Genomic DNA, 11,669 nt, shown 5'->3' on the forward strand with positions numbered 1-11,669 from the left:
GCAATTCTAATCATGGTGGTCTGTGAGGCATGAACTTGCAATTTGCTTCATGCTCAAGACTAGAACATGGAAACCAAGCTTTAGTTTTTGTTCCAACCACAAAATCACAAATAGACTATGAAACTCCATTAGAAGAGTTAAAATGGCAAACTAGAGGCCCTTGGGAGAGGGGTGTAAATTTATCTCTCCATGACACATCAAGTATAATCACATGCATAAGATTTTCTTTAAATATTAGAACTTGCAAATAGATGCATGCTAAATATTTTAAAATCAAATTTGGTACACTAAATGTTAAGGTTGTACATATGCTTTCAAGGCATTTATGAATGATTGGATGTTTGCAAAGGAGGAACCATCATGAAAGGTTGCCATTTTTGCAGCCAAGCTCCATTTTTTTGCACTTTCATGAATGTCCTTATTCTCCATTAATTCTTTTATTTTGGTTTTTAATACCTCCTTTGACACATCTACTTTTGTTGCCTCATGTTCATATTCAATTAGCCTCAAACCCACCTTCCATCCTTGTTCGATGCACTTACAATCCATGGGTTGATCAGAAAAGTAAGGCCATCCCAACATGGGTACTCCAAGTGTTATAGCTTCAATTGTTGAGTTCCAACCCCCATGTGTAAAGAAGCCTCCTATGGCTTGATGGCTAAGGACTTTGAGTTGTGGTGTCCAAGACACAATTTTTCCCCTCCCTTGGATACGCTCCTCAAAGCCTTTTGGAAACACTGGAGATCCTCCAAACATAATGTCTGCCCGAGCAGCCCACAAGAAGGGGTATCCACTTTCTTCTAAACCAAGTGCAATTTCTTCAATTTGTTTTATGGAGACAATGGCAAGGCTCCCAAATGCAACGTAAAGGACAGCTTTAGGTGGAAAACGGTTTAGCCATTCTAGACATTCATCTTCCTCTACCCATAGGGTACTTTTGTCATGGTCCAAGGCACTATTTGATGTGTTTCCATGGAGACAAGAACTCGGTAAAAGGGGACCAATTGTACAAATTGAAGGGTGTTGTTTTTTCAAGGCATCAATGGTGTCTCTCTCAAGCTCATCAAATGTGTTAATAAAAATCCATTGTGATTCATATAAGCGATCAAAGCCACCAATAACAAATTGAAACATGAAATTAGAGTGGTCATAACATTGCACGAAGGTATTCATGTCACTTGCTTTAAGGAAAGGAGCTCCAGGAATTTCAGGATCTGTAAGAAAGAGAAAAGGGTATGACTACCAGATAACAATTATTATTCAAAATTATACTCAAGATTGTGAAAAAATATAATAAGTATATACAGTGGATATTGAACAACAAGGTCATATGCTTTCATGTATGAATTGTTTCATGTGTGCCCCTAATCTAACATCTTGTGATGTTTAGGCATTCAAATTTAAAATTATGTATGTGTATCACACTTACATGATGCATGCACCTATGGGTGTGTCTAAGAAATAGCTACCTTAATTGTAAGGACTTTATCCTTCTAATCCATTTTCAAACTAGCTCAATTCATTCTAAGTTTTGTCCAATCAATCCATTTGCTACTTGAATTTACAAATCACAAGACATTTATACTTTAATAGATAAGAAATTGAGGTATTTAATTCAAAAATGTGCAAGCTCATCATCTAAATAATGAAAATATGCAAACTCATGCCAAGATAGACACTTTCCCTTTGCACAAATGTGTTGCTCCTAGTTTATTGATGTTACTTGAATGCTTATACCATTGGACCCCAACCTTCCTAAACCTAGCTACCTTAGAGTGTTTTTCCTTGATTGGCCTTCTTCTCTAGTTCTTTTAGACATTTTGTGACATTCATGGGAATTTATAATTAATGCATAAGCTAATACAATGGTTGGAGATCACCAACCATGAAGTACTTGTCAGTCTTCATAATCAAGCAAACATATGCATGGAGGGATCTCCATTACTTGAACTTTGACTAACATCTAACTTCTTAAAGAAGGTAATGAAACATCCTTAAGCTCTAAGGTATCCTAGTCACTCTAAAAAGTCCTATACACATGATTGGATGATCACCATTTCCTCCCCACTAGCTCCTTTTTTTTCCTCTCCCAATGTGATCAACAAAGCTAGACTTATACATGCCATTTACTTTCATGGTGACTTGGCTCTCCAATATAAGTCCATTGACTTGCACATGGAGGGAATCTTAAAGAACTTGCTTGACCTCAATGCAAGTTTATCATATCAAGTGTTTACTTTCCTCTATGTAAGTGTCTCTAGATATTTGCGCAATACAAAGGTACATGTATATGTATTTATATCAAGGCCTTGGTTTTGAAGACCCCAAAACCCTTCTCAAGGGTCCTCCAAAGAAGGGCCAAAATATTATACCCCTTACGAGAAGAGATACATCTCAAAAAGTTTCATGGGTATGCTTTTTACGTTCCTCACAATAGTTTCCACCACGGCTTTTACATCAACATCCACTATTTTAGCCCTACTGAATTCATGCTCACAAGGAATTACCTTTGAACGAGTTGATTCCCTATGTCAAGTGAGATGTCAGCAACCCCCATGAGGACAACCTAGACATCCTCACCACCATTAATAAGTAGGACCAATTATTGCTTACCTCAAGAGACACCCATTGAGATCCTTGAATCCCCTTGTGTTGGAGCAACTGCTACAAAACCCTGTGAGGGGGATCTTTGGACGAGCAAAGACTAGAATATCTTTAGCTAATTTCTAGTTTCTTTATATTTGGTTATTGCTTCAAGTTTTATATCTTTAGTAATTTCACTTCTAGATTCACTTGTTTAGATATCATTTGATTAGACTATCTCACGCGACATCACTACAACTATACTATATGCACAAGCCTCTTTGACCACTTCCATCTTTTATACATACATACATACATATGTACTCGAGGAAGTTACTATATGTATATTCTGTACATCACGTTGTTCAAGGCATAGTTATAAATATCCTTATCTGTGAATTTTTTCTAAATAAAACATAAGCATTTTCTATTCAAGATGTAAATAATCCCTTTATATTACACCCTTCTATATGTAAAAAATGTATAAAAATGGTATTTTAAAAATACCTTATTTTGAACCCACGTGATACACACATATTCATGAGTAACTTACCCGAGCATGTATATATATATGTCTCTCTTTGTGGTATATGTAATACATGTGTGTGTGTGTGTGTGCAACTTAAGATCTGTTTTTCCTAGGAGTTTTATTGTTTTATTTGGTGCATAAGACTTGAAAATGCTTTTTCTAAATTGGAAGGAATTAACACACTTGTTAGCATTAAGCTTATAAGAGCTAGAGAAAATATTATTTAAAAGTTTGTGTAAGCTTTTGATGGAGCTTAAGACAACTCACTTTGGATCCTCCTCATTCCACTCTACTTCCTCAAAAACAAGTCTTGAGATAGTAACTATAGTGTGTGGATGATCTTTGAGCACAATGGGGACTCACCTTGTGGAGTAAATAATTTCATATTTGCAAACAAAATGGAAGCAACATGGTACCATAGAAACCTTTGCTTCTTCCCCTCCAATAGAACGGGTAGCACTCTCCTTCTCTTTGACATGGGGTAGAGAAATGTCATTATTCATGGGTATATGGATTCATGTTCAACATCCTAAGTTATTACATCAATAATTATCTTATGAGGCAATGAAAGAAGAGATCTAGAGAGCCAACTATGCTCAAAGAAAGCTGCCATTGGTCATGATACTAGAAGTTTTTTCTCATGAGGAAGGAAGGGCACGCCTCCCTAGGATTATAAACTTTTGGAGAGAATTGTGGTAGTCCTCCACCATACATCATATGGTTTTGCAATTTATGGATTAGTAGATTGTGTTGAGACATGCTTAGTTGAATATAGAGCTTGTTTGCATATTAAGACTCTATGCAATATGAACTTTAAATTCTATTATCTGGATATCAAGTCACTACATCAAGTAAAAAATGCAAGGGCATCATTCAATAATAAAATGAAAGAGGAGTTGAAAACCGAACAATCAACAAGAAAAGTATATTCTTTTGCACACAAGCACTTTACTTTCTCTTGTATGTGCTATATATATAAATATAAATATAAATATAAATAAATAAATAAATAAATAAATAAATAAATAAATATAGATAGAGAGAGAGAGAGAGAGAGAGAGAGAGAGAGAGATTTTACCCGGGGGAGGCTTGTAACCTTGGGAGACCATGAGGAGGGAGGCGAAGCTAGCCGCCGACTGAGTCCAGAAGTTGGCATGGGGGAGGCCGAATCTCTTGCAGGACTCTAGGGAGAAGACCATCCAAGTGTCGGCCAGCACACACGTGGGGGGCCAGGATTGGTCGAGGAGGAGACCTTCCAGAAGCCTCTCGAAGGGGGTCTGCATGCACCACAGGACGGACTGCAGGAACTGCACAAGGTCAGTGGAGGCGCGGCCGTGGCTGTCGGGCAGGCCGTCGGGCAGCTCCATAAAGCTTATCATCATGTTGTCGTGATCAGCAGCACCTGATGAATATCCTTCGCCGCCTTCTTCTTCTTCATTTGACATTTCCTTCTTCTTCTTCTTTCCAAAATCCATCTGCCTCGCATTGTATTCTGTGTTCACGTACGTCACCTTCACCCCTTCCATCGCCAGCTTCCTGGCCATGTGCAGCATCGGGTTCACATGCCCTCTCGTCGGTAGTGGCAGCACCACCACATGCGGAGGCGCCCCTGCTCCTGCTGATCCGCCATGCCTTTGCTTGTGATCCTCCATCGCCCCTAACTTATCCCTCACCACAGAGAGACACACACACACACACACACACACACTCTCTCTCTCTCTCTCTCTCTCTCTCTCTCTCTCTCTCTCTGTGATATACAAGCGCTTCAGGTCAAGGTCACAGAAGCTGAGTGGAGCGGCGAGCCACATACCCATGGCTTATTTGATGAGAATATTGTACCAAATTACCAATCACGAGTTTCATGCCCAAGGCCCAAGCTGGGTCATTTGTCTTTGCCATGACCGGAGCGCAGGATTAGGATCTATGTTTAATCTATTTTTATGGGAAAAGGAAGTGCATGACTTTTAAGTCCAACAAGAAAGGCACAAACTCCTCCCTCTATCGCTCTTATCTCACCACCTGATATTAAGAGCTTTTGCATAAGGCCCATACAAGCCCTCCTAATACCTATCATGCAATCGTCTTCCACTCAACCTGTCTAAGCCGAGTGGAGCCCCGGAGCACCACATCGTTGCAACTTGCAATCCCAGGAGATGCAGAAAAGAAGAAGCGCTAACTCTAGTCGAGAGTAAAACAAATTAGTACACAGCTTTTCTTGGAGTACAACGACGAAGACGTATACGTGAGTAGTGAGTGATCAGCCCGTGGCCGCCCCCCCCCTCCCCCGGCCCCCCCTTATACGTATACGTCAATATCAGTCAATTATTACCATTGAACACACAAGAGATGGGTCTATATAAATCAATTATTACCATTGAACCCCAAACGAAAAATAGGATCATTCTAGCTAATGGAATACATCACCTCAGCACATGATGTCTCTCCAAAATTTAATGCACAATATCTCAATATTAAAACCAAAAAGTTATCTAGACGCTAAAAGATTGTATTAATGATAATAACATGAGGAGTTACACTGTGGAGCAAGTCTAGTTCAAGAAAAAGGATCATAGCCTAGCCATCTCCTCATTACCCTGAGAGCTAAAACAACACAAGAGATTCTATGGCTACCATATCTTAGGGTGAGGTCAAGCCAAGTGACCTCCTTGTACATACCATCAAATATTTTTTGCTCGTCACATCCCATATTGCCTTTAGTGTCACTATCCTAACAGTGTTGAAGGCCAGCATTTTAAGTTTCCCTGAGGGTCTACTTTCCCCAAAGACACATGATGTGAACTTGTTGCCACAATGAATACCAAACTCAAGATGTGGCAGGAGCTTCTCCAAGCTTGTAGAGCAATACAACTACACTATAGTAGGTGCTTCATAGAATGTTGCTCCCCACAACTGCATTTACCACTTGTCATTCCTTTGCTTTCCAATTTACTAGCTGTGATGATAGCCCCCTAGATGACACACTAAGCAAAAATTCTATCTTGAATGGCAACTTTAGAGCCCACAAATTCTTTAGATCTTGATGCATGTAGAGAGAAGAATAGGAGGTGAGGAATCAAATATCCTCTCTCCATGAAACCTCTTAACTATGATATCTCTTCACTTTAGAGGATACTTTATGTGTACTCAGTTGAGAATGAGAGAAGGAGAAAATTGAAGATGAAGATGAAGAAAAACTCTCGAGCCTCTATAACTTGTGCCATTTCTCCTTGCATTGCACATCCTCTTCTATTCTTTTAAGTTGGCATTAGAGCAGAACTATGAGATCCAAAGCTCAGATTGAGGAGTGTGACATATCCAAGCCTTCACTAGATTGAAAGCTTGTTGTCTGCCATTAAATTAGGTACTAATCTTTGATGAATCTACCCAAAAGAGATACATCGAATTGTAGAGACATTGGAGCTCGGATATCAAGCATTGTAGCTCATTTTGAATGTATTTGGGAAGTCAAAGGAGGCTAGAAATTATGTATGACAACAAGTTTTTGTTGGTCTTCATGTTTGAGAGATCGACCTATGTATCGATTGCAACAAGCTGCTAGGGGGAAACTTAAGCTCAGTGCCTACTTGAGCAAGGGACTTGAATTCGAGATAAATCATAGGGGCTACTTACAAAAAGGCATAGGATCTACTTCGAGAAAAGAACCAGGGGGTTTATGGAATAGACTATCATTAGAGAGATCCTTGAGCTCTATCTCCAACTGAGTAGTTAAAGAGTGGGTTTTCTTTTGATACTACCATGGTGATAGCATCTCAAAGGGCCGGTGTGATTAGAGGTAGCTTGGAAACAACGAGGGCTGCCAATTATTAATTTCTATCCTCTTAACCTTAGTAATAAGGTTATAACCCATTCACTTAATCCAATGTTCACACTCTTGAACTTTGAACTAGTTTTATCTTTTTGGTTTCACACTAAATAGAAATGATCTAGTTATTTGATAGTAACTATGTTCACATTGGCAAGAGTTGGAATTGGTTATTTTACAGACTAGTTCACTATTGGAGTGTTCACACTACAGAAGATCGATCTAATTGTTTTGTGGGTTAAAGGCCAATGTTATGACATTTTTTAGTGCTTATTTAGACTAAAAAGGGCATCACAAAAATTCCAAAAAACTTACTATGGATTGAGCTTATTTGGTACATCATTTTGATATGAAAAACCATTTTAAAATAGCAACAAAATCAGTTAAATTTAGATATATTTTATCACCTTTTGGGTCGTACATGCATCATTTGAGCCCCGTTTTTACTAGTTTTTGCTAGACAGTCAATGTTTGATATCTGGAAATAATGTGGATGCGTCTGACAGTAGCTAGATACATGTATGATCGCCATTACAGTGAAACTCAATTTCCATGCATTTTCTTGCACATTTTAAATGCTTTTTTGTCACAATTTCAAGAGGTCAATGCTCAGACTTGTTCACATGCTTGGACATTGATTTGGCACATTACGCACTACTAGTTTTACTAACTTTCTTGCCATCATAATGTCAAAAATTGTACAAGTTATGCAAATTCTGGGTGACAAATTAACTACACACAACTACAGTGTATGGTCTAGAGAATTACTTGATCAGGGAGACGTCTATGGGACCTCATTACAAGTGAAGGTGCATGCCCAAAACTACCTAATGAGCCCACTCAAGATTTTTAAAAGGCATATAGGGATTGGATTGGTAAAAACAAGTATTGAATTGGATATCTATATATCTCTCATGCACATTGATTCCACATCTAAAAAGGTAAATACATGCAAAGATGAATAACACTTGTATACAGGCAAGGAACCTACAGTAAAGCAAAGATTACATGGTGCATGGTGAGGAAATAGAAGCATCAATGGACTATGTGACAAAAATAAAATAGGATGCAAAGGATCTTGCTTCAATAAATGCACCACTTGATGATGATGATTTGGCATCCTATCACTCTAAATGGACTTAGACCTACATACAAATCCCTTGATACCTCCATTTCTATGAGAGGAGACTTGATGCCCGATTTCAAAGAATTGATTACTTTCTTTTTTATTATGGAAGAGATTAAGTTGGGCCTCAATGCATCTAGCAGTGGAAAGAATGCAAATTAGGATAGTGTGTTTTATCATCAACGAGGCTGTGATAGCTCATCTAGAGCTAAAGATTCATTGTATGGCCATGGAGATAGCTTTGCATGTGGCCATAGTACCTTTGGATGCAATTTATTTTATGCCTATAGGTAGGGGAGATCCTACTTTAGAGGCAAAGGATGCTCTCGTCTGCAGAGAGATGGTGCATGCCATTATTGTGGGTAGTTTGGTCACTTTGAGAGCATGTGCTTTCATAAGAAAAATCCTTCATTTAGGGGTCAAGGAAGGATCAAGTTTTGGGTACTATGCACATGGTGGCAATGGTGATGGGCTATGGTTCTAGAGGTGGTTCATCACCTAGAGTTTATCTCTTTGCCATGGAGCATGTACTTGGTAGTATGATGCACCCTCCTAGAGAGGATGGTTGGTTTGCACATTTAGATGCTACAAACCATGATATGACTCACCATGCAAAATGATTTGATAGAAAGCAGCAAATGAAAACTGAAGAGTATGTGGCTACAAGAGATGACACATTACATAAGATAACTCATATTGAGAGTGTATCTTTGGTGACTAGAGGAGGTACAATCAGGTCTACCTTGCTCTACAAGATCAATCCAAGACTACCTTCATTATAGCATGGGGTATCTTTCTCTATACAATGATGAAATTACCTTTGAAGAATTCTCAAGCCTATTTTCAGTAGGAAATGCAAGAAATCTTTGTGCTCTACTTACCATGTGGGTATTTCTAGATGACTTTAGTGTCTTTGAAACATTTCTCCTTCACTTGCATCATCTTTGACTTTGTTTCACCACATGTCGTAAATTAAGTCTTTATCTTAACCCCATGAAGTGCATATTTGCTATAAAATATGGTATTCAAATACTAGGCCATGTTATTTCAAGATATAGCATTGTGATGGATCCCCTACAAAAGGTGACCGCCATTATGCAAGCTACCATTCCACATTCTCTGACTACAGTGCTACAGTTTTTGGGGTAAGTTCATTGGTATGGACAACACCTATGCCTCCTAGTCTATGTAGCTTCCCCTTTGATTCAGTTGGCTCACATCCCTAAAGTAGCCTTCACCTAGAATGAGATAGCAGACATAGAATTCCAACGCCTCCAACTATTACTGGCAAAAGTCCCAATCATGGTTCCTCTAGATTAGACAAAACAATTGTGTGTCATTGTGGATGCATTAGATATTGGAATTGGTAGTATCATCATGCAACAAGACAATAATGCATGGGTTTGGCCTATTTTCTATGCTAGCAAGATTACTCTTCTCTACTAAGAAAAACTATTCTATTAATAAAAGAGAGTGCCTTGGAATGATCTATTTACTTAAGAAATTTCAACATTATTTACTTGGCCATTCTTTTGTATCTCATGTGAATCGTTCTACTCTCATGTCTTCTTGGTCAAGCAACATAATGTCACTAGAATATTGGCTAGATGGATAGTTTTGCTCCAAGAATTTGACTTCAAAGTGGTGCATAGACTAGTGCACAGCATGTCATTGTAGACTTCCTTTCTTGACTAGATTTTAGAGAAGCTTCTTTGGGAGTGGATGATGACTTTCCTGATGCCCAATTTTTTAATGCAATAATTATTAACAATCCAAAACCTAACATGCCTTGGACATTATATATGGTCTTCTTGGACTTAAGATAAGTCTCCAAATACCTTTAACCACCAGACCAATGCAAATGACTAGCTCTTTGAAGTTGGTATTTTGAATCCATCTTTGGCCAACTCTATAACAAAACTTTATTTGAAGTGCTACATCACATTGTTCTCCCCATGGAAAAAGATATTGTAATGGAAGAAGATCACCATGGTATTACCCTCGGGTAAGTTACTCATGAATATATGTGTGCATCACGTGGGTTCAAAATAAGGTATTTTTAAAATATCATTTTTTATATATAGAAGAATGTAATATAAATGGATTATTTACAGATTGAATAGAAAAGGGTTATGCTTTATTTAGAAAAAATTCATAGATAAGGATATTTATAAATAGGCCTTGAACGCATGTGATGTAGAGGATATACATATAGTAACTTTCCCGAGGTATTACCAAAGGCAACTTTGCATCTAACGTTACTATATTAGAAAAATTCTATAAGTAGGATTGGTGGCCTACTATGCATGGAGATGTCTACAAGTTTGTCCAAAAGTGTGATTCTTGCTAGCAACTTTGTCAATCACTTTTTTGGGATCGGTTATCCCTTCCCCAATCTTGCAACCACTGGAGTCCTATTAAAAATGGAAATTGGACTTTGTCAACTGTTAACCCCTCAAACAAACAAGGTGGAAAATCCAGAAAATATAAAGCAGAAGATAAGTCCAAGGCAAAAGTGAAACAGAAGACGAAGGCACACAAAAAAAAATATGGAAACACAAGAAGCGCAAAAAAGTTCTAAATCAAGGAGAAAGGCGCACAAGAAAAAGCATAAGTCAATACTTTTGTAAAAGAGCGGAAGGCGCATCATGATTTATTTTAAGAGCCCCGGGCTCTCACCTGTGCAAATTGTAAAGGTAGATGGGCGGTAGGAAGGAAGCTAGGAATATAGGAGGACAATGGAGAAAAGAGCCTTGGCCATGTAAAAAGGGGATGGATGCCCATGGAATTTTAGGGCATGTATATAAAGTTCAAAAAGTGAATGAGAGCTCATTCTTTGGTATGTGAAAAAGTGGACTCTTCTTCTTCTCTTCTTCTCTTCTCTTGCTTGCTTGTTTGTGAGTGCTTGAGGGAGGGAGTGTGAGTGAGTGAGGGAGTGAGTGTGTGAGGGTGAGGGATCTTGGAGGTGAAGCCCTCCACCATCTCCTCTCTTTTTGTTCTCTTATCTTCTCTCATCTCGCACATGGCTATGGAGGATGGAGCTTGGAGGAAGAGGCTTGAGGATGCTTGAGCTTGCATCACGAATCATGGACCTATCGGAGTGCTTGAGAGAGGAAGCAACTCAATCGGGCATCAAGGTAAGCTCACTACACTTGTAGAGAGGGATAGCGTATCGGCTATGTGAGAGGTAGCCATTAGTGCTTGCTTGAAACGCTTGAAAAATAAGCAATCCGTGGGTCTTGGAAGTTGAGCGTGAGCTCCCCTCTACATTTTGGTTCCATTGCTAGGACCAACGGATTCAAGCTTGAGCGCTTGCGCACTTCAAATCGAGCATCGAAGTAAGGGTTTCATCCCCAAATCGGAGCTTGAGATAGATAGGAGGTTTTGGGTTTTTAATCTGTACTGATTTTTGATGATTAGTTGAGTAGGAGGAATCATTTCAGTACTTTGCTTTTGATTTTTGTTGCATTTAGAGTAGAATAGGAGGGGGAAATCAGAGTTAAAAGCTTAGGGTTCACTGATGTAAAACAAGCCAAACAGGGCACAAATTGGTGAAAAATGGAAAGAAGAAGGGGGATTGAGGTCGATGAGTAATGGGGTAGGAGTTT

The 11,669-nt window shown here is 38.7% G+C and overlaps 1 protein-coding gene across 1 annotated transcript; it reads right to left on the minus strand.

Annotated features, from left to right (window-relative positions):
* Positions 1 to 207: 207 nt before the first annotated feature.
* On the minus strand, positions 208 to 5,079 carry LOC148022616 (linamarin synthase 2-like). The gene is made up of 2 exons (XM_087695576.1): positions 4,191 to 5,079; positions 208 to 1,214 (listed from the first exon to the last, which is right to left on the minus strand). The coding sequence occupies exons 1-2, from the start codon at positions 4,924 to 4,926 to the stop codon at positions 295 to 297; spliced, it is 1,656 nt and encodes a 551-aa protein (XP_087551702.1). The 5' UTR covers positions 4,927 to 5,079; the 3' UTR covers positions 208 to 294.
* Between the last annotated feature and the right edge of the window lie 6,590 nt (positions 5,080 to 11,669).

The sequence above is a fragment of the Lygodium microphyllum genome, chromosome 16, assembly GCF_053477565.2.
Source record: "Lygodium microphyllum isolate KBCC chromosome 16, Lygodium_microphyllum_v1.1.10, whole genome shotgun sequence".
Lineage (NCBI taxonomy): Eukaryota > Viridiplantae > Streptophyta > Polypodiopsida > Schizaeales > Lygodiaceae > Lygodium > Lygodium microphyllum.

Coding starts and splice junctions, on each gene's coding strand:
- LOC148022616 (XM_087695576.1), bottom strand. CDS start 4,926: ATGGGTATGTGGCTCGCCGCTCCACTCAGCTTCTGTGACCTTGACCTG. Junction 1,215..4,190: donor AGGTTACAAGCCTCCCCCGG/GTAAAATCTCTC, acceptor TCTTTCTTACAG/ATCCTGAAATTCCTGGAGCT.